At 37.8% G+C, this 24,341-nt stretch overlaps 1 protein-coding gene across 10 annotated transcripts in view; it reads right to left on the bottom strand.

The window, feature by feature from the left end:
- DNAH12 (dynein axonemal heavy chain 12) overlaps positions 1 to 24,341 on the bottom strand; it is a 210,342-nt gene that overhangs the window by 66,057 nt on the left and 119,944 nt on the right. For 8 of the 10 annotated variants that reach the window (XM_049861985.1, XM_049861986.1, XM_049861984.1 and 5 more), the window contains 7 exons: positions 16,256 to 16,497; positions 14,937 to 15,084; positions 14,506 to 14,651; positions 8,349 to 8,563; positions 6,677 to 6,869; positions 3,843 to 4,035; positions 326 to 498 (listed from right to left, as the gene is read on the bottom strand). In XM_049861985.1, the coding sequence (XP_049717942.1) occupies positions 326 to 498; positions 3,843 to 4,035; positions 6,677 to 6,869; positions 8,349 to 8,563; positions 14,506 to 14,651; positions 14,937 to 15,084; positions 16,256 to 16,497 (1,310 nt within the window). Of the gene's footprint in view, positions 1 to 325; positions 499 to 2,573; positions 4,036 to 6,676; positions 6,870 to 8,348; positions 8,564 to 14,505; positions 14,652 to 14,935; positions 15,143 to 16,255; positions 16,498 to 24,341 lie in introns of those variants that run through there. The other 2 variants (XR_007514395.1, XM_049861993.1) reach the window with 2 other exon arrangements.

The following is a 24,341-nucleotide window of genomic DNA, read 5'->3' on the forward strand; positions in this document are numbered from 1 at the left end:
GGCTAAAGAAAGATATATTTGAGTTGTCAGCAAAAGTAAGTCATGTGCCTTATTGAAATATTTAAAAGAGAGATTAAAAAAAAAAAAAAAAGTACCAAAACTAATCTCTCTATGCCCAAATCTTCATCGTGGGAAGCAGTGAAACACAACTTAAAACAGGAAGAAGGCTTAATTGTCTGCCTTTCCCTCTTCCTTCCATTCTTTCATTTTTCCATGCTTTCTAAATGTTCTATAATGAATATTATTATAAAAACAATAAGAAAAAAAGTTAAATTTTTTTAAATCAAAAGCAAGGTGAGGATAAATGAAGCTAGGTAATATTTACCTGTCATGAATAGAGTTGATATAGAGGTTCACAAACCAGCTAAGTGAGTACTGGTACATGGGATCAATGTTAGCCAGGTCTGCAATGCTAAAGAATAACACTGATGAATGTTTAGCAATGGGTCTGTAGCCTTCTCGAGACTCTGCTATTTTGAGTTCTGTTTTTTCTGCAATCTGATAGGAGAAAAATCAGGATTAAAAAACAAAGAATTTATTTAAAAATACCTCTTAACCCAATCACAAAGTTTATTTAAAAAAAAGGGCCTAACCATGCTAAATGCTAGAAAGAAAGGGAAAGGACAAAGGGAGACAGGAAGGAGAGAGGGAGGGAGAAAGGGTTAGAAAGACGAAAAAAGAAAAGAGAAACAGCCTTACAGATTAAAGGAATGATTAGCCACCAACCAACTCCTTCTTATTCGAAGAGTACCAGAGCTGTCAAGCCTTGCTTATTCTTTGCCTGACCTGACATGTGTCAACTATAGTCTTTCACCCCCTTTTAATAGGTCAGAGGGAGAACAGGCATATGTATATATTTAATATGTCAACATGTCCTCCAGAGCACAACACAATGTCTGGCAAAGTAGCTACTAAAAATATTTGCTGCCAAGGGAATATCGTTCCATCATAAAGAGGAATGAACTTCTAATGCATGCTAGCACATGAATGAACCTTGAAAACATTATCTAGGTGAAATAAGCTAGATGCAAAAGGACAAATAGTATATGATCCCACTCATATGAAATAACTTGAACAGGCAAATAACTAGAGACAAAAAGTAAGTCAGGAGTCCCTGGGTGGCACAAACAGTTAAGTGTTCAACTACCAGCTGAAAGGCTGTCGGTTGGAACCCACCCAGAGGCTGGAGGCTCAGAAACTGAAGCCAGGTGGTGCTGGGCATTAGCACTAAAAGGTAACAGGGCCAGAGCTGGTTTCTATATGCAAGATGAAGGAAGGACAAAACAGATACAAAAGTTTTACAGAAGAAATTGGTCTTCAGATGGTGCAGATTGAAGCACAGATGAGGACCACACAACCCAAAGACGGGGAAAGATGGGGGCGTAGCAACTCAATGCTTTCCCTTTACTCCCGCGTGTACTTCCTGTAACTGGGTTATAAGATATCCCCTTGTATCTTTTTTATTTGAGCTAATTTGAGTGTGTTTCTGTTCCTTGCAAATTAACTTTTCTAAAAATTATACAGTATAACCAAAAATGAAATAAAAAAGGAAGCTTTGTATCTCAATCTTCACTATAAATAAAACAGAGTTATCAACCACAGAAATTAATGACATTTACATATGAAAGCTAATCTTAGTATTCCCATTGATTCTTCTGCTATTTAAACCTGATTTTCCAACTCGAACTCCATTTTACCATTAATAGTAACAGCAAGCAAAAAAAAAAAAAAGCAAATACAGTTAATATTTCTAAACAGTACTTAATAATTTAACTCATATTCCATAGCTTGATGTGCGGTATATTTATAAACAGTGTTTTTGCTAAGTTTGATTTCTTACTATGAAATTCTAGACTCAAGAAATATAAACACAGTTTCTTTTATCATTTACTATTAACATCCTCAAGTAACATTTTCCAAGAAATAAACATTGCAAGTGTATGTCAGAGATGCTGGAAGAGGATAATTCATTGTTTGCAAAAATCTCCCGGTTCGTGATATTTATATGTATTAAACTTTCCAAGGATCAAAAAGACTAAACTACAGAAAATTTGAGGGAGGTAACTTTGAAAGGTGTAGAGGAAATTCTTAGTTTTGTTTAACCTTGTGGGTTATGATAAAACAGGAGAGCAGCTTTGGACTATATAACGGAGCCTTCCTCTGAAGATCATTTTCTCACATTGTGGGGGAGGCCTGCAAGGGGTGACATAGAAGTCAGGGCCAGATATGGAGTAAGTTCTGGATCAAAATACGTAATAAATTTAAAACTAAGTTTGTAATGATCGATGACACCCAGTTAGAAAGATGTTATAATTTATTGAATTTGTCTCTCTTAGTAAGATAGAGTACTTGAACCAATAGGTACTTATATCTCCTTTTACCCTAGTCTTAATAAGAAATAAACCAATAAGATAAATGCTCCCTATTCTCCCTGCCCCTTTAAAACAAAAACAGATTGGTGAGAGAACAATGAGAAGTTGGCTCTGCTCTGACACAACTGGGAAGGAAAACACAAAAGAATAGCTGAGCCCTGGTGCCAGAAGGGCGGCCGTTCCACCTAAGGTCCTACTCACCTGGCTCTCCCTAGGTTAAAACGTGCACCTGTTTAGGGAGGAGCTGTTGCATCGTCGCAGTCACACAAAACCAAAGCCACCCTGAGTGGAAGTGTCCCTAGACGTTCTGAGTCTTCTGCCCCAGAGCTGGATAGATGGTGGTGGGAGATAGTGGAGGGATGCTGAGTGACTGGTGCAATCTCTATTTAGGTTTTTCTTTAGTTTCTGATTAACCCAATGTTAAAAAAACAACTACAGAACAGTTGCTGTTGAGTCGATTCCAACTCATGGTGACCCCATGTGTGTCAGAGTAGAGCTGTGCGCTCTACAGAACTTTCAGTGGCCGATTTTTTGGAAGTAGATCATCTGGCCTTTCTTCTGAGGCTCCTGTGGGTGAACTTGAACTGCCAAGCTCTCTGTTAGCAGCCAAGGGCATTAACTGTTTGCACCACCCAGGGGTCCCTACCCCAATGTTACCAAAAACCCAAACCTATCACCATCGAGTAGATTCGAACTCATAGCAACCCTATATTCATTAGGTGGGCCAAGAAGAATTGAAAGGTCTGAAAATCAATAAATTTGTTACATAAAAGTTATTCTGCAATATCATTTAATTGTGTGAACTTGGGCCTCACTTAACCTTTCTCAACTATGAAATGCAAAAGATGTCTGACAGTTAAGGCCTCTTCCACCGACAATATTGTAGGATTTTCTAAAAAGAGATGTACTATCAAAATACTATTTAGCTGTGTTAGCTGAATATACAACAAATACCTTACTGGATGAAGACACTTGTCTCCCATCTTCCACCTGCCACCCCCAACTCTCATACCTCTCTCCCCAACAAACAAATGACAAAGCAATGTCAGGACATCCTTAGTGGTTCCCAGAACAGTTTACTGTCCAATCAACCAGCAGCTACTCCCACTCATTTCAAGCTCCAGTCATGGACAGAAGGAAGCTAAATACTCAAACTTGATATTTGGTTGAAGGGTCAAGTAAAATATGAATGAATCTGACTAGCCTGCTTTACCTATTTCTAATAATAAATATACTTCTGAAAATTTCATTCTAGATTTATTTTCTTCTGTATAAGGCTACCACCTAGATCAGATCAGGTTTTGAATAATTCTGGTACCAGTAAGAGATACTGTGATTTTAAAATTAGTTTCTATGTTTTGGTATTTTATCTTTTTTCTTTCCCAGGAAACCTAGCACAGCACTCTCCTCAGGAACTGGAAGCAAATTAGAATCTTAAGAACTGGAACATTCCTAGAATTCTTTTTTCACCTGCTGTTTCTTTGTTATCTCATTGGACATGATTTTAGCAGAGTCTAAGACTTTAATTGCACTTTCATCTTCTAAAATGTTCCCTTCTGAAGATGATAATGTTTCTAAAATTCTTTTCTCTATATCTTTTAATTGCTTCTTATTAGCTGCAGACTGAAGTATAAGAGCATTTCGTTCCTCTTCTAATTCTGGTCTAAAAAGATAGAAACGTTTAGTCTACATTTGTAGTACTTTATCTAAATTTATATCTAAATATTATGTATCACAATTTTATAGACACTTAAATAATTTTTCAGACATGTAACACAAACCAAGGTGATTATTCGTCTTTATCCTAATATATAAAAAAATTACTTCCATACAAATAACAATATTCTGAGACATGTTAGCCAAAAAAAAAAAAAAAGTATTAATTGTATACATGCAAAACATGGCAATAGCTTATACAACAGTAAGTTTAAGAATACGTTGGGTTTATCCATATGGCATAGCCAGTTATATGAGAATAAGAACTGGAGAAGAGACTCAGAGTATGAAACGTCTTATCTATTGTTTGGCTTTGTCATCACTCGGTCTCATTTTCATCATCTACAATAGTAGAAATAAAAAGGATGGTTGGTCATACATCTGCATCTTCAGGTAAAAGGCAAAATTGGCACTTATGTCTTAATAAGCAAAGATGGTATGAAACATCTACATAACACAATCCACAATGTTATAGAATGTTATGACATGTGATGGGTGTACAATTAACTTTAATATGGTCTTTGTCCCAGGAGGTGCTCACTAAACTCCTGGAATTTCCACAGTGATTGGAGTCTGTATTATTCATGGACGGGCTCCAGATCACACCTGATGAGTTCTACTAATTAGGTGACTCTTGGAGTGGAAGGGCTGGCCATGCCAGCAAGGCCCACCATGTGATAGCAGCTCCAGCTCTGGACTCATCAGTCAGTCATGCCTACATAATGAAACCCCAACAAAAACTCGGGACACCGAAGCTTGGGTGAGTTTCCTGGTAGGTGAAAGTCACTGAAGCATGAGAGGGTAACAGGTCTTTGAGACATGGAAGCTCCAAGTTTGAGGTCTTTCCAGACTGTGCCCTCTCTTCTTTATGCTGGTCCTGATTTGTGTCCTTTTTCCTATGATAAAACTGTAATAATAAATTTAACATTTTCCTGAGTTCTGTGAGTCATTCTAGTGAATTACTGAACCTGAGGGGGTAGTCAAACCAAAACCAAACCCATTGCCATCGCTCCTAATGACCCTATAGGACAGAGCAGAAGTACCCCATAGGGTTTCCAAGGCTGTAAATTTTTATAACACACTGCCACATCTTTCTCCTGCTGAGTGGCTGATGGATTTGAACCATCAACCTTTTGGTTAGCAGCTGAGCTCTTTAACCACTGCACCACCAGAGCTCCTTAAGGGGGTAGTAGGAACTCCTAAACTTGCAGCCAGCACCCTAAGCTTATGGCTAATGTCCTGGAGGTAGTACAAAAAAGCAGGTAGGAGCCCCCAGATTTGTAGGCCAGAGGTCAGGTATACACTAGGGAACCTCATAAGGGAGCCCTGATGGTGCAGTTGTTAAGAGCTACAGCTGCTAAAAAAAAAAAAGGTTGACAATTGAAATCTACCAGCTGCTCCTTGAAAACCCTATGGGGTAGTTCTACTCTGTCCTCTAGGAATCGACTTCACAGCAACAGGTTAGGTTTGGTTTGGTTTGGTTTGGCTTAGGGAACCTCAGGAGCCCTGGTGGCACAGTGGTTAACAGCTTGGCTGCTAACCAAAAGGTCAGCAGTTCGAATTCAACAGCTGCTCCTTGGAAACCTTATGGGGCAGTTCTACAGGGCTGCTATGAGTCAGAATTGACTTGACAGCAATGGGTTTGGTTTTTTGGTTTCGGGGAACATCAAGCAGTGGCTGGTATCTGAAGTCTTGGGCAGACTTTATAGTCTGGAGGACTGTGCCCCTGAATTTGTGAGATCTGACCTAGCTATTGGTGGTTAGGGCTCAAGGAAGAAGTACTCCATTTGCAGTCGGTGTCAGAGAGGATAATTAGAGTTGTTATTGGAAGAGACAGATGCACACAGACACCTTAACATGGTTCTATCCTGGATACTGTACAAGTGGGATTTAAACACTGAAGTAATAAAAGTGCCTCACTGCTATATATCTCCACTTATAATGTTGACTTAATTTAACAGAGCACTTGATAATGTTACATTAAGCTTCAAGCAGAACCAAAGATTTTCTTTGGGAAATAATTCTACCTTAGTTGCCCGGGTGTCGTAATATATTTTCTCATTTAAAAAATAACACGTTAGTAATAGAAAAATACATAAAGAATGAAGAAAACAATAAAATTGCCCATAATCTTACCACCCCAGGTACAATCACTGCTAACATTCTGATGTATCATTTCCCAGTCCATATACTATATATATCCATCAGTGTTTTTTAAATAAAATATTATCCATACTGTATCCTAATAATTTTCTAATTTCATCTATGTTCTGCATATGTCTTAGAATGCATTTCTAACTATGTCCATAGCATTGATTCCTGGGGGGAAATTTCTGGCTCAAACACTCCGATACAAGTCAGAAGTCATAGCATGTCACTTGAACCACACCACAAACACGAAAATCAATATAGCATGGTTGGCTTATAAGTTAATTCTACAGAATGGTTATATTAAAGGACTCTGTAATTATTTAACTTGTAAAAATATAAAATTTGACACAGTTTAGAAATAATCACATAATAAAAGTATTAATGGACTACAAATATTTCTTTCTAGACCACCTGGACGCATCTAGGAAAATACATACCTCTCCTTTGCAACAACAATACCTAGTAACTGATCTTCAAGTCCTTCTGGAGTTATCATGAAATTGAGCAGAGACACTTTTGTAGCCAGCTCTGGCATATAGTGTGGATTCCTCAGTTTTGTGGTGATATAAAATTTGAAATCAAAGGAATACTCAATAATGACTTCACCAAGTCTAATGCAATCAATGCCACCTGTATTTCAGAAACAAATTTACAATAAATAAGACAAAGTTATGTAGTTCCTCCACTTATGTACTTCCAAGGCTTGCAAATAAAGGGTCAGTTTGTCCTACTGTGGTGGCTTGTGTGTTACTGTGATGCTAGAAGCTATGCCACCAGTATTTCAAATAGCAGCAGGGTCACCCATGGTGGACAGGTTTCAGCAGAGCTTCCCGACTAAGACAGACTAGGAAGAAGGGTCTGGTGGTTTACTTCTGAAAAGACTGGCCAGTGAAAACCTTATGAATAGCAGTAGGACATTGCTGATATCGCGCCGGAAGACGATCCCCCAGGTTGGAAGACACTCAAAAGACAACTGGGGAAGAGCTGCCTTCTTAGAGTTGACCTTAATGACATGGATGGAGTACAGCTTTCTGGACCTTCATTTGCTGATGTGGGATGACTCAAAATGGGAAGAAATAGCTGCAAACATCCATTAATAATCAGAACGTGGAATATGCGAATGTGAAGGTGGCACAGGACCAGGCAGTGTTTTGTTCTGTTGTGCATGGGGTCGTTATGAGTTGGAACTGACTCCATGGCACCTACCAACAACAACAAAGTAATTTTAAATAGAAAACAGATGTGGCAAAAGTCACAGGCACCAAAGCAAGTATACAATTATACAGCAGGGCTTACTCCAGGGTAGTAGAGGACATTTTCTCTGGTAGTCATGGAGGCTCCTAAAAGTCACGATTACTTTTTGAGCTTCCTTCCTCCATCAATTTTCAATCATGATTCCAAAATTATTTGTATAAGATTAAAGTTATTAAAGGCTTTAGAGTTTAGCTGAGCTAAATTTTTTTTTATAAGTGTAAGGATATAGGTGGGCAATATTTACCTAGTTAACTCTGGCCCACATTTATCATCACTGTTCATAACAGTGGGCTTTGTATGGTCCCTGGTCACAAGATAAAGGAATTTCAGGTTGGCATCAACTTCTCTGTGTTCTCTATAGAACAGCAGGATCCCTGAGTGGGCAAATGGTTAATGCATGTGGCTACTAACTGAAAGGTTGGTGGTTCAAAGTAAACACAAAGGTACCTGGGAAGAAAGGCCTGGAGATCTACTTCCAAAGAATCAGTCATTGAAAGCCCTACGGAGCACAATTCTACTGAGATACACACATGGGGTCACCATGAGTCAAAGTTTTACTGGTTTCTCTATGAGTCAGAATCAACTCGACAGCACACAACAACAAGAACATAGAACAACAGTCTAGATAACGGTGCTTAAAGCAATGAAGGGAGGGCAAGGTATTTATTTCAGAATACCTGACCAATATTTATTTCTGATAGCTTGTTCCAAATTTTCTTTCACCCGTAATATCAGCACACAGAAGTTCTGAGTTATTAACATTATTATCAGATTTGTGTAGTGGTTTTCTTTCGTGCCTCAAAGATAATCCAATCATTTTTTCAGTTCTACCAATGAATATTAATTATATTCTACCTTGTTTAAAAGTTTGTCTGAGTAGTAAAGGCTCCAAAGATGGATCCAGTTCTTCACCAACATTTTCTAATAGAAGCGGAGTTCCAAACTGAATACAATTTTCCAGTGTTCTCATATAGTCTGAATCCGATAGCTTAATAACACTAAGCTGATTTTCTTTCTCAGAATTTTTGATCCACTTATTGGCTTGGCCCTGGGGGTCAATCATTAAAGGCCTAAAACATAAGAAGTAAAAGTCTAAGGAAAATAAATTAATGTTTGGATTCCTTAATAATTGTGTAATTTAAATTAAAAAAACCCACAGTCAAGCTGTATAATTACAAAGTGTTTTACATACATTATCAAAATTAATCTTCACAGAAATCCTGTGGGGAAAAAAATGAAAAGGAGTTTTATTCTTATTTATTTTTCAAATAAAGAAATTCAGTCTAAAGATTATAAAATTAGCTCAACGTCAGAAGAAGTAGGACCTTGTGAACCAGAGAGTTGTGCTCTTTCTAATATGATAAGTTGCCTTCAGGATAACTTTAATACATTATGCCTGCTAACATAATATGAAAATTATATTACAAAAACATTTGATAAGAATTAAAAACAAAAGATCCACTGGCCAGTAGAGGATTTTCCTCAAGTAATGAGTGTCCAGGTTTAGTCTGGACATCTGTTTATAAATTTATGAGTTTTTCCTACCTAAGTATGGTAAAGACTTTGTGTTCAAGAACATATGGTTCATGGTTTCATTTATTCAGAATATGACGTGCTTTTTCCTTCCTCAGTGATGATGTTGATTGTCCTAGGTTCCTTTGATATTCAGCACAGTACCTTAAATTATCTTTGAAAAATACAACACCTGAAGAGTGGTGAAGTGGTAAACAGTTTGTCACATGCATATTTACCACAATAATAATAAATGACACAGAAAGGGGAGTTTTTGGCCCATGTCGCTTCAGCTTTCCTTTTTTTTTTTTTCCAATAGCTTCTATGGCTAAAATCTCTTTAATCAATTATTCCCAGATAAGTGTGTTCTTTTATTTTCTTCTCCTTCCCAAAAGACAAAACCATCCAACACTAGCTGACTCGTTGTTTTCATCCTCAGTTCAAATCAAACTGTGCTGAAATCCTACTGAAAGCACAAGAAAGGTCCAAACACTGGTTAAAATTTACTTTTGCTACCACAGCAACCAGAACAAAGCTGTTTTGCAAATGAGAAAGTTATTTTGCTTACAACTGATTAAAAATTGACTAGAAGTAGTGCAGCCAGGATGCTCCATAGAAGTAAGGATTGCAAGACTTCATCTCAAGTACTTTGGACATGTTATCAGGAGGGACCAGTCCCTGGAGAAGGACATCATGCTTAGTAAAGTAGAGGGTCAGAGAAAAAGAGGAAGACCCTCAAGGAGATGGATTGATAACAGTGGCTGCAACTGCGGGCTCAAGTATAACGATTGTGAGGGTGGCGCAGGACTGGGCAGTGTTTTGTTCTGTTGCACACAGGGTTATTATGAGTCAGAACCAACTCGATGGCACCTAACAATTAGACTAGATGCTGCTAGCGCCTTTCAAGGTCCTATTTAAAGGAATATATTTGTCCTCTTAGATGTTCTTCTTATTGGAAAAATACAGCATTTGTTCATTCACCTGTGAAAGGTGACAATATTTGTAAATTAGCATTCTCTAATGCCTAAATCAGAGCCCTGGTGGTGCAGTGGTTAAGAACTCAGCTGCTAACCAAAAGGTCAGCAGTTCAAATCCACTAGCTGCTTCCTAGAAACCCTATGGGGTAGTTCTACTCTGTCCTATAGGCTTGCTATGAGTTGGAATCTACAGCAATGGGTATAATGCCTGAATCAATGTTCTCGGTAATGCATACAGATTTGGTATAGTAAAAGAAATCCAACTTGTACTTAAGTATGAATCAAAATCCAGATGCAATAAAATGAAAGATTGATAAATTTGGCCACATACAAACAGAAAAATTATATGGCAATAATACCACAAACAAAATCAAAAGGCAACTGACTAACCTGGAACATATCATAGGTAAAGGGCTAATGTTCCTATTATACAAAAGACCTAAAAACTGAAAGGATAAGAACCAAAGATTTTATAGAAAAACAGGGAAAAGTCATGAACAGGGAATTCATTAAAAAAAAAAAAAAAAAGACAAAACTGCCTTTAACCCTAAGAACATTTTCAAAGTCACCCATAAGTAGAGAATTACAAATTAAAACACATTAAGGTACCATTTCTTACTTATCAGATAGGCAGAAGCTATGACAGCAAATTCTGTTGGCAAGGCTTTGAGGAAACTGAGAGACTTTCATACATTGTTGATGATACAAATTGGTACAACCCTTTTGAAGGGGAATTTAGCAATATCTAACAAACAACAAATCTGCTGCGAAAGACCTCTTTAAAGTGTTAAAAGGCAAAGATATCACTTTGAGGACTAAGTTGTGCCTGACTGAAGCCACGCTGTTTTCAATCACCTCATATGAATGCGAAAACTAGACAATGAATAAGGAAGACCCAAGAAGAATTGATGTTTTTGAATTATGGTTTTGGCGAAGAATATTGGATATACCATGGATTGCCAGAAGAACGAACAAATCTGAATTGGAAGTACAGCCAGAATGCTCCTTAGAAGTAAGGATAGTGAGACTACGTCTCACGTACTTTAAACATGTTATCGGGGGGACCAGTGTCTGGAGAAGGATATCATGTTTGGTAAAACAAGGGTGAGCAAAAAGGAGGAAGACCCTCAATGAGATGGATTGACACAGTGGCTGCAACAATGGGCTCAAACATAGCAACAAGTGTGAAGATGGCACAGGACCAGGCAATGTTTTGTTCTGTTGTATATACCAAAAAAACCAAACTCATTACCATCCATTGGATTCCGACTCATCGCGACCCTACAGGACAGAGTAGAACCACCCCTTAGAGTTTCTGAGGAATGCCTGGTGGATTCGAACTGCCAACCTTTTTGGTTAGTAGACGTAGCTCTTAACCACTACACCACCAGGGTTTCCTTCTGTTGTATATAGGGTCGCTATAAGTTGGAACCCACTCAACGGCACCTAACAATAACGACAAACAACTCAGAGACTCGATTAAGCAATCCTATTTCTAGGAATTTATCCTGAAGATATACTTCCAACAATACAAAAATACATATTTGCAAGGTATTTCATTGCAACATTGTTTTGTAATTGCAAATTATTTGAAGCAACCTAAATGTTGATACAGAGGAGAGTGAAAAAAACTATGCTATGGTTATACAATGATGTACTCTGTATATTTACATAAAAAATAATTGAATAAGTAAATTGAGGGAGGAGGGGGAGCTCTTTCCTTCACAGAATATAGAATTACAATTAATAAATATTAAAGGAATGATGGAGTTAGAAAATCTCTATTTGGCAAACACTCGGTAATAACTGTTTTGGCAAACACCTAGTAAAAACTGTACTAGGAAAGAATCACCAATGGATGCTAAAATCATGTATGAAAGTATAATGAAAACAGGGTATTTACATAGTATCTAAGTATCTCCCACGTGATACTTATTAATTACTAAGGGAATAAGTGAAAAGCTACAGGGGAGTAACCTGGAAGACACCAACTTAACCAAGGGATCTAAGCTAAAACCACCAGTAACAGGACAAACCAACATCATGTGCCCCTTGATATGATATATGGAGAAGGACACATCACTTCTGTGGTATTTGTTGCCAAAAAAGCACTACTTGAATTTAATCATGAGAAAACATTATACAAACCCAAACTGAGGGGCATTATGTGAAGTAGCTGGCCAGTACTCTTCAAAATTAGATCCTTACCTTTCATCATGTCCAAAGATGCAAAAAAGAGGCAAGCACCAGAGTCCTAATTGTCAAAAGGACGCTGATTTCCCAGCTCACACAACTTTCTCTGAGAACTGCACTCCTGGCCCCCAATACCCATGTTTGTTACTGTAATAGCTTAGCCCCCAGCCATACGGTAGCTATTAGTTCCAGGCTAGGCCAATCAGATTTTCTCTTACAAGAATTAGAATTAGGGCTCAATGGTTTGGGTTAATCTATATTGTTCAGCTGATATGTATTGTGAACTCAGGAGCTGAGTCTTTCGTAGTGAGTGGTCTGTATTAGACAGACTGATAAAGCAGCTGCACAGAAAATCCTATGAGAGAGAGACGATAATGGCTGCCCCACTTGCTAATGGTTTCTCGTTTTCACCTTCTGGGGCCTGGTGCCCCACCTTTTCTCTGAAATACCCTTAAAATAGTTTAAAGTGAGTAACCAAGAGAGTGAACATTAGCTATATTACTGGGCTTTCTACCAGGAGGTACAGGGAGGAAACTAAGCCTCTGTGGCCACTGATATTGGTGTCAAGAAGGACAACATCCGGAGATGACCACACTGGGCCCATTAGGCAAGAAGTGGAATCTATATGAAGGGCTATACAGATGAAGACTCATCTTCCAAAACTCACCAAGTCCATGGACTTGTGACTAGTTAGTACGAAAATAACAGGTAGACAGGGTAACTTCACTGGAATGCTTTCTGTCAGGAAATGACAGGCTCTTTTCCTCAATTTACATACGACCCAGAAACCTCTGGTTTCCTTGAATTTCAATTAAGTCTTACAGACATCCCAACAGCAATTTCTAAACTGCCACTTAAAAAAATCTGAATGGCAATCAAATGAATGGAAATGGATTCTAAAACAGAATTAATAAAGACTCAGAAGTCTAATACTCCCGTAAACAGAACTTTCTCCCTACTCTACCCAAGAACAAGTTCTTTTTAAATAGCTGAAATAAATACTTTCTCAGATTATACTAAATTTTACTAATTTCTTAGAAGTTTCAACTGAAGGGTGTTTGTTCTCAAATAAAACTTTTAGTGGATAAGCACTCAAAAATATGATTACATACATCCTATCGCTCTAGTGTAATAATTATGAACAAAGACTTAGAAGTTAGATTTCCTAGATTCAAATTCTTACTCTACCACTTATTAGCTTAGTGATCTTATTAAATTTCAATTTACTAAATCACTCTGTGTCTCAATTTCCTCATCAGTAAAATGGCTTAATAAGAATACCTAACTCATAGGAGTGGTGTGAGGAGGTAAGGCACTTAGAATCATACCCAGTGCATGGTAAGAGCTCAGCAGTATTTATTACAGTATGTTTGCGCTACGATCCCATGAAAAGATTTCTTAAATTAGACAACAGTGTGACTAAATAACCACTTATGGGAAACTATTACTCAGTAAGAGTAATTTCCCAAGTTTTTCAAGGGATATATATAAAAGGACAACACTAAAAACCATTTGGAAAGCTCTTAACATTATCAGACTATTAACTATAGCAACTGAAAAAATATATTGAAGTTGCATACATTATCAAGCTACAGTATCCTGAAAATGGGTAGAAATACCCAGTTAAAAAAAATATAGAGCCCCAAACTGGAAATAGCTCAGGTGTCCATTAATAGGACAATGTATAAACAGTGATATATTCATACAATGGAATATTACTCAGCAAGAAAAAAATAGAAACTACCAAAACATGCAATAAATGGATGAATCTCAAAAACACTATGAAAAAAGCCTTATGCACACAAAAACAGATTGTATGATTCCATTTATACGGAGTTTTGAACAGGCAAAGCTAATCTACGACGGAAAATAATCGGAACAATGATTTTCTGGGATGATTTGGGGAGGGGTTTTGCTGGGAAAGGGTATAAGGGAATTTCCTGAGTGACAGTTATATTCTGTATCTTGATAGAGGTTTCAGTTGCACAGGCGTATACTTTTGTTACAAACGGTATACTTAAGTTTTGTGTATTACATTGCATATAAATTTCACCTCAAAAGGAAAAAAAAAACAACAAATATTGAACTTTAGTTAATGATATGTACTCTGAAGTATTGGGGGCAAGAATAACTTGTTGGCGACTTACACAGAAATGTATTAAAAAAGATGGATTGATGGATGGATAGATATGTGATAAAGCAGCAAATTAATGTTAATTGCAGAATCTAGGATTCTGCACAGGGGCTTACTGCAAAATTCTTTCAATTTTTCCATGTGTTTGCAAATTTTCAAAAAAAATAATAGAAAAAATAAATACTTGGTTTCTTACCAACGCCTGGAGTTATTAACAATGACTCCATTATCTATGGAGAAAGTATCTGTTGGTAACCCAGCAATATTCCAAGCTCTAATTTTTACAGGATCACCCAGGGTCTTACTCAATGAGAACTCCTCCGAACATGGTATTTTTTTCTCCTGTAAGAAATATACAAAAATCTGAGATTTTCTTTAATCTTATTGATTTAGTTTAAAAATTAAAATATCAATTGTCATTAGTAGGTATTTAGAAAAAAAAATCTGAATCGAAAGTTGGGCTGTGGAAGAATTTTCCTGATCAAATGAGAGAAAAAAAAAAAAAAGACTGCATATTCTCAGCGATTTCTTCCCTTCTCTGTCCCTATTATCATCCTTTTCCCCAAAATATTCCAAAAAGTACTTTGAAGGTACTAGAAAGAAACGTACAAAATATAAAACCAGTACCTTGCACAACGTGCTCCAGTTCTGTGTACATGTTTGTCGAAAGCCAGAAGTGAAAGCGCCAAGGTAGGCTATCACTCCTGCAGACACTAAAACATCGCCAGTCAAGTTCTCGTATGTTGTCTGAAGGTCATCTGCAGCTTGAGCCCATCTGTACCATTAACCAAAGGCAAAATAGCTTCACAATAGGGAATGATGGAAGACAGTGACTGAAAGAGCAAGAGACCTCTAGTCCAAACTCTATAATGAAAAGCTCAGAAATCTTGGGCATTTGCTTACATGTAAAATGAGAAGGTTGGGTCCCTTCTAGCTCTAAAATGCTATAGTACATATCTATGATATATAAATGACAATCCAACTCTTATTATTAGAGTATTAGGCATTTCTTGTAGGACTTCTTGAATAAGCAAAAATAAAGCAAACCAAAAAAAAGACAAGCATTTTGCCTGATAATTTCCTCCAGTGTGGTTCAGTCTAGGGACCCTGCTACTTGTTTTAGTATTTATTGCTAGGCTGTAAAGCACAGGAATTTCCAGTTCACTACCAGAAATTGTATATAAGTTATATAGAAGTTGGCATACTATTGCTAAGGCTGACTTTTTTTCCGTTTAATGAAACTGCTATAATAAAAAAATACATCCTAAAATAATCTAATCAGCACTACAAAATATTGTCAAAGACATAGTTACCTTATCTTGTTATTCATCCAACAAATATAATTAGTTAAATGAGATAGCTGGCTGACCAGCCTAAATAAGGAGATTATAATAAAGCTAATCAGTTTTGTTAGATAATCTCAGCTATTGTCCTTAGAAATAAATTTGAAACAAGAAAGCCCCTGGCGGTGTAGTGGTTAAGAGCTACAGCAGCTAAACAAAAGGTCGGCAGATCAAATCCACCAAGCACTCCTCAGAAGCTCTATGGAGCAGTTCTACTCTGTCCTATGGGGTCGCTATGAGTTGGAATTGACTCAACGGCAATGGGTTTTAGAGCCATATATTCCCTCAACCTCAAATATTTTATTATGAAAAATTTTGAACACACAGAAAAACGGAAAGAATTGTATAACTCACCACTTAGATTAAAAGATTATCATTTGCCTTTTTTTTTTTTTTTTGGTGGAACGATTTGAAAGCAAGGTGCAAACACATCCTGACACTAACTGACCTTCCAGTTTTAGAGACCAGGCTAGGGGGCCATGTAGAATGTCCAACATTCTCAACCAGCCATTTAAAAATCAATAATTGTAATAAATACCCAAAAAAGGTCACATAGTCAAGCCTGGTATTCTTAAATCTCGTTAAAATGAGTAGATATCTGACCTTGATTTTTCTCCACCCAGTCCTCCAATTAGTTTTGAGGCCCTTTCCAGTTTCTTAGCACAAAGTTCCACTTGGTCTTCTAAACGAGCTTTTTCCTCAGTTTTCTCAAAAAATATTTTTTGTAAGTTTTCCAGATGATGTTCTACCTCTGCCAGTTCAGCTCTCTTCTGATTTAAAAGGCCCATGGTCTCAGCTAAAGACTTCTGTGCTTCTGCTAAGCGGGCTTTCTTAGGAGCCACTACCTGTTTGGAAACAATATATGCAGATTTGATGTGTAGTATATAAATTGATATCTATATAATTCCTTTATAGATATTACAGTTTAAGAATACATTATAATAGAGGCGGAGCCAAGATGGCGGAATAGACAGACGCTTCCGGCGAGCCCTCTTTACAACAAAGATCCGAAAAGACAAGTGAAATGAGTATATTTGTGACAAGCTGGGAGCCCTGAGTTTCAAAGGCAAGCTTAGACAACGAACTGAGGGGCAGGGGGAGGAAGAGACCATTCAGAAGCAGAGAGGAATTACCGGACCTGAATCATGGGGAGCCCTCAGGCACCATTCCCGGAGCGGCAGTGGCGGCAGACTGGTACTACCGTTCCACCGCAGTTTCTTCAGGGAGAAGCAGCCAGCCGCACAGCCTACTCACACCTCTGGAACCAGAGGAGAACGGCGTTCTCAGCAAAAGCTAAGTACCTGCGTATATTTGAATGCACCCTCCACCCAAAAACTGGCTTCAGCGGCTGAATCCCTGGGCCTGAGATAGGCCCTGTTGAGCACTTAGAGCCATCCTCCTGGCCTTGGGGAAGGAAAAAACTTGCATTTGGGGGAAAAGATAATTTGCTAGCCCCACTAATCTGGGGAGATCAGGACAGAAGCAGCTCCTGTCCAGGCATAAACCGTCCATGGACTTTGAGCACCTTTCCCTTCTGCATGGACCTGTGTAGGCCTATTTCAGGAGAATTGGCCCTTGTTGGCAGACTCCAACCATTTCAGCTGTGTGGTGGAGAGGTAGGTGTTTGATGTTTGACATTGCTTTGCCTATTAAACAAGGTCCCCACCTACCCACATCGGGGACCTAAGGACTCGTAGCTCCATTCAGGTCACCCAGCCACTTGCGACAGGGGTCCAAAGATAACTGGTACCTCCTAGTCCTTACAACCAAAAACTTTGGGTGCCCATGATCCGTCTGCAGAACCCACCCACCTGCACGCTTCAGGGAACAGGGATGTGCTTTCCTCAGAGACACTCGGGGGTTGGTTCTCAGCCCCTTGCCTTGTTCAGAGGGTGACCCCCTGCTGCAATCAGATACTGGTATATATGCCAATCACCCCTGCCCCTCTAAGACTGTAGGACAGAGCCTGTACCACACACTTGATGATCAGCTACCTGGAAACCTGAGCTGAATTCATACAAGAAAACTGAATGGACTCCTAGACTGATATAGCTGATAACAGCTCTAGCCAGCTGGGGACAGGACGTCAGAGCTCCAAAGGTGAAGGTAATCAGGCTAGCTCACTCAAGCAAGCCACAGGGGTATACCAAAACAAAATAAAGTAAGACACTACGACACAGTAAGCAAGCATAAACTAATAACTTATAGATGGCTCAGAGACAACAGTCAATATCAAGTCACATAAAGAAACAGACAATGATCACCTCAACAGGCTCTCAAAACAAAGAATCTGGGGATCTTCTAGATGAAAGTGCATTCCTGGAATTACTAGATGCAGAATACAAAAGTTTAATATACAGAACCCTTCAAGACATCAGGAAGGAAATGAGACAATACGCAGAATAAGCCAAGGAACACACAGATAAAGCAACTGAAGAAATTAGAAAGATTATTCAGGAACATAATGAAAAGTTTAATAAGCTGGAAAAATCCATAGACAGGCAGCAATCAGAAATTCAGAAGATTAACAATAAAATTACAGAAATAGACAACTCGATAGAAAGTCAGAGGAGCAGAATTGAGCAAAGAGAAGCTAGAATTTCAGAACTCGAAGATGTATCAATTGGTGCTAATATATTTGAAGAAAAATCAGATAAAAGAGTTTAAAAAAACTGAAGAAAACTTAAGAATCATGGGGAACTCTATCAAGAGAAATAACCTACAAGTGATTGGAGTACCAGAACAGGGAGGGGGAACAGAAAATACAGAGAGAATTGTTGAAGATTTGTTGGCAGAAAACCTCCCTGATATTGTGAAAGATGAGAAGATATCTATCCCAGATGCTTATCGAACTCCACATAAGGTAGATGTTAAAAGAAATCACCAAGACATATTATAATCAAACTTGACAAAACCAAAGATAAAGAGAGAACTATAAGAACAGCGAGGGATAAACGAAAAGTCACCTACAAAGGGGAGCCAATAAGAATAAGCTCGGACTACTCGGCAGAAACCATGCAGGCAAGAAGGCAATGGGATGACATATTTAAAAAACTGAAGGAAAAAAATTACCTGCCAAGAATCATATATCCAGCAAAACTGTCTCTTAAATATGAAGGTGAAATTAAGACATTTCCAGGTAAACACAAGTTTGGGGAATTCGTAAAAACCAAACCAAAACTACAAGAAATACTAAAGGGAGTTCTTTGGTTAGAAAATCAATAATATTAGGGATGAATCCAAGACTAGAACACTGGGCAGAGCAACCAGAAGTCAACCCAGACAGGCAAATCCAAAAAACAAAGCAAGATTATAAAAAAAAAAAAAAAAGGCTCAAAACAGGGTAACAGCGATGTTATTATATAAAAGAAGACAACATTAAAATAATAAAGACGGACTAAGAAATTTAAGAAATGTAATCATACACCTTCCATATGGAGAGGAAGCTACGGCAATACAAAGACATAAAAGTTAGGTTTAAATTTAGAAAAATAGGGGTAAATAATAAGGTAACCACAAAGGAGACAAACTATCCTATTCATCAAAATAAAATTCAAAAAAAACAAACAAACAAACTGAGACTCAGCAGAAACAAAATCAGAAAAATGAAAATGAGGAAAGGATGCTATATAATCTACTCAGCACACAAAATTAAGTGGGAAAAAGAAACTGTCAACAATGCACAAAAAAAGACATCAAAATGATAGCACTAAATTCATACCTATCCATAATTACCGTGAATGTAAATGGACTAAATGCACCAATAAAGAGACAGAGAGTGGCAGAATGGATTAAAAAACAAGATCTGTCTATATGCTGCCTATAAGAGACACACCTTAGACTTAGAGACACAAAGAAACTAAAACTCAAAGGATGGAAAAAAATATATCAAGCAAACAACAATCAAAAAAGCGCAGGAGTGGCAATATTAATTTCTGACAAAACAGACTTTAAAGTTAAATCCATCAGAAAGGATAAGGAAGGACACTATACAATGATTAAAGGGACAATACACCAAGAAGATATAACCATATTAAGTATTTACGCACCCAATGACAGGGCTGCAAGATACATAAAACGAACTCTAACAGCATTGAAAAGTGAGATAGACAGCTCCACAATAACAGTAGGAGACTTCAACACACCACTTTCAGTGAAGGACAGGACATCCAGAAAGAAGCTCAATAAAGACAAGGAAGATCTAAATGCCACAATCAACCAACTTGACCTCGTAGACATATACAGAACACTCCACCCAACAGCAACCAACTATACTTTCTTTTCTAGTACACATGGAACATTCTCTAGAATAGACCACAAATTAGGTCATAAAACAAGCCTTAGCAGAATCCAAAACACTGAAATATTACAAAGCAACTTCTCTGACCATAAGGCCATGAAAGTGGAAATCAATAACAGGAAAAGCAGGGAAAAGAAATCAAACACTTGGAAACTGAACAATACCATGCTCAAAAAAGACTGGATTATAGAAGACATTAAGGATGGAATAAAGAAATTCATAGAAACCAATGAGAATGAAAACACTTCCTATCAGAACCATTGGGACACAGCAAAAGCGGTGCTCGGAGGCCAATTTATATCAATAAACACACACATCCAAAGAGAACAAAGAGCCAAAATCAAAGAATTATCCTTACAACTTGAACAAATAGAAAGAGAACAACAAAAGAAACCCAAAGGCACCGGAAGAAAACAAATAATAAAAATTAGAGCTGAATTAAATGAAATAGAAAACAGAAAAACAATTGAAAGAATTAACAAGACCAAAAGCTGTTTTTTTTAAAATATCAACAAAATTGATAAACCACTGGCCAAACTGACAAAAGAAAAACAGGAGAGGAAGCAAATAACCTGAATAAGAAATGAGATGGGCGACATTACAACAGACCCAACTGAAATTAAAAGAATCATATCAGATTATTATGAAAAACTATACTCAAACAAATTAGAAAACCTAGAAGAAATGGATGAATTCCTAGAAACACACTACCTACCTAAACTAACACAAACAGAGGTAGAACAACTAGATAGACCCATAACAGAAGAGATTGAAAAGGTAATCAAAAAACTCCCAACAAAAAAAAAGCCTTGATCTGGACGGCCTCACCAAAGAGTTCTACCAAACTTTCAGAGAAGAGTTAACACCACTACTCCTAACGGTATTTCAGAGCATAGAAAAGGACAGAATACTACCAAACTCATTCTATGAAGCCACCGTATCCCTGATGCCAAAACCACGTAAAGACACCACAAGAAAAGAAAATTATAGACCTATATCCCTCATGAATGTAGATGCAAAAATCCTCAACAAAATTCTAACTAATAGAATTCAACAACATATCAAAAAAATAATTCACCATGACCAAGTGGGATTCATACCAGGTATGCAGGGATGCTTCAACATTAGAAAAACAATTAATGTAATCCACCACATAAATGAAACAAAAGATAAGAATCACATGATTTTATCAATTGATGCAGAAAAGGCATTTGACAAAGTTCAACACCCATTCATGACAAAAACTCTCAGCAAAATAGGAATAGAAGGAAAATTCCTCAACATCATAAAGGGCATTTATACAAAGCCAACAGTCAACATCACCTTAAATGGAGAGAGCCTGAAAGCATTCCCACTGAGATCAGGAACCAGGCAAGGATGCCCTTTATCACCACTCTTACTCAACATTGTGCTGGAAGCCCTAGATAGAGCAATTAGGCTAGATGAAGAAATAAAGGGCATCCAGATTGGCAAGGAAGAAGTCAAAGTATCTCTATTTGCAGATGACATGATCTTATACACAGAAAACCCTAAGGAATCCTCCAGAAAACTACTGAAACTAATAGAAGAGTTCAGCAGAGTATCAGGATACAAGATAAACATACAAATATCAGTTGGATTCCTCTACACCAACAAAAAGAACATTGAAGAGGAAATCACCAAATCAATGCCATTTACAGTAGCCCCCAAGAAGATAAAATACTTAGGAATAAATCTTACCAGAGATGCAAAAGACTTATACAAAAAAAACTACAGTACACTTATGCAAGAAACCAAAAGAGACTTACATAAGTGGAAAAATGTACCTTGCTCATGGATGGGAAGACTTAACATTATAAAAATGTCTATTCTACCAAAAGCAATCTATACATTTAACGCAATTCCAATCAAAATCCCAAAGACATTCTTTAATGAGATGGAGAAACAAATCACCAACTTCATATGGAAGGGAAAGAGGCCCTGGATAAATAAGGCATTACTGAAAAAGAAGGACAAAGTGGGAGGCCTTACTTTACCTGATTTTAGAACCTATTATACCGCCACAGTAGTCAAAATAGCCTGGTACTGGTACAACAACAGATACATAGACCAATGGAACAGAATTGAGAATCCAGACATAAATCCATCCACATATGAGCAGTTGATATTTGACAAAGGCCTCGAAACAGTTAAATGGGGAAAAAGCAGTCTTTTTCTCAAATGGTGCTGGCATAACTGGATATCCACCTGCAAAAACATAAATAAGACCCATACCTCACTGCATGCACAAAAACTAACTCAAAATGGATCAAAGACCTAAATATAAAATCTAAAATGATAAAGATCATGGAAGAAAAAATAGGGACAATGTTAGGAGCCCTAATACATCGTATAAACAGTATACAAAACATTAAGAATGCAGAAGAAAAATTAGACAACTGGGAGCTCCTAAAAATCAAACACCTATGCTCATCCAAAGACTTCACCAAAAGAGTAAAAAGACTACCTACGACCGGGAAAAAGTTTTTAGCTATGACATTTCTGATCAGTGCCTGATCTCTAAAATGTACATGATACTGCAAAAACTCAACTGCAAAAAGACAAATAACCCTATTAAAAAATGGGCAAAAGATATGAATAGACACTTCACTAAAGAAGACATTCAGGTAGCTAACAGATACATGAGGAAATGTTCACGATCATTAGCCATTACAGAAATGCAGATCAAAACTACAATGAGATTTCATCTTACTCCAACAAGGCTGGCATTAATCCAAAAAACACAAAATAATAAATGTTGGAGAGGCCGTGGAGAGACTGGAACACTTATACACTGCTGGTGGAAATGTCAAATGGTACAACCACTTTGGAAATCTATTTCGCGCTTCCTTAAAAAGCGAGAAATAGAACTACCATAGAATCCAGAAATCCCACTCCTCGGATATATCCTAGAGAAATAAGAGCCTTTACACAAACAGATATATGCACACCCGTGTTCACTGCAGCACTGTTTACAAGAGCAAAAAAGATGGAAGCAACCAAGGTGCCCATCAATGGATGAATGGATAAATAAATTATGGTATATTCACAAATGGAATACTACACATCGATAAAGAACAGTGAGGAATCTGTGAAACATTTCATAACACGGAGGAAGCTGGAAGGCATTATGCTGAGTGAAATGAGTCAGTTGCAAAAGGACAAATATTGTATAAGACCACTATTAATAAGAACTTGAGAAACAGTTTAAACCAAGAAGAAAACATTCTTTTGTGGTTACAAGAGGAGGGAGGGTGGGAGGGTGGGAGAGGGGTATTCACTAATTAGTTGGTAGATAAGAACTACTTTAGGTGAAGGAAAAGACAACACACAATACAGGGGAGGTCAGCACAATTGGACTAAACCAAAAGCAAAGTAGTTTCCTGAATAAACTGAATGCTTCGAAGGCCAGTGTAGCAGGGGCAGGGGTTTGGGGACCATGATTTCAGGGGACATCTAAGTCACTTGGTATAATAAAATCTATTAAGAAAACATTCTGCATCCCACTTTGAAGAGTGGTGTCTGGGGTCTTAAACGCTAGCAAGCAGCCATCTAACATGCATCAATTGGTCTCAACCCACCTGGATCAAAGGAGAATGAAGAACACCAAGGACACAAGGTAATTACGAGCCCAAGAGACAGAAAGGGCCACATGAACCAGAGACTACATCATCCTGAGACCAGAAGAACTAGATGGTGCCTGGCTACAACCGATGACTGCCCTGACAGGGAACACAACAGAGGAACCCTGAGGGAGCAGGAGAGCAGTGGGATGCAGACCCCAAATTCTCAAAAAGACCAGACTTCATGGTCTGACTGAGACTGGAAGGACCCTGGTGGTCATGGCCCCCAGACCTTCTGTTGGCCCAGGACAGGAACCATTCCCGAAGCCAACTCTTCAGACATGGATTGGACTGGACAATGGGTTGGAGAGGGATGCTGGTGAGGAGTGAGTTTCTTGGATTAGGCGGACACTTGAGACTATGTTGGCATCTCCTGCCTGGAGGGGAGATGAGCGGGTGGAGGGGGTTAGAAGCTAGTGAAATGGACATGAAAAGAGAGAGTGGAGGGAGAGAGCAGGCTGTTTCATTAGGGGGAGAGTAACTGGGAGTATGTAGCATGGTGTACATAAGTTTTTATGTGACAGACTGACTTGATTTGTAAGCTTTCACTTAAAGCACGATAAATATTTTTTTAAAAAATACATTACAATAATAGATTATACAAAATAAACATTTTACCAAAAATCTTATAACTTATTTTTATGCACTAGTAAGTAAAATACCTATATATTTTATAAAATCTATAAATCATTCTGGACTAGAAAACTGTCACATATAAACTATATAAATTACTCTGGACTAGCACAAT

Source organism: Elephas maximus, chromosome 20 (assembly GCF_024166365.1).
Source record: "Elephas maximus indicus isolate mEleMax1 chromosome 20, mEleMax1 primary haplotype, whole genome shotgun sequence".
NCBI classification, from domain to species: Eukaryota; Metazoa; Chordata; class Mammalia; order Proboscidea; family Elephantidae; genus Elephas; species Elephas maximus.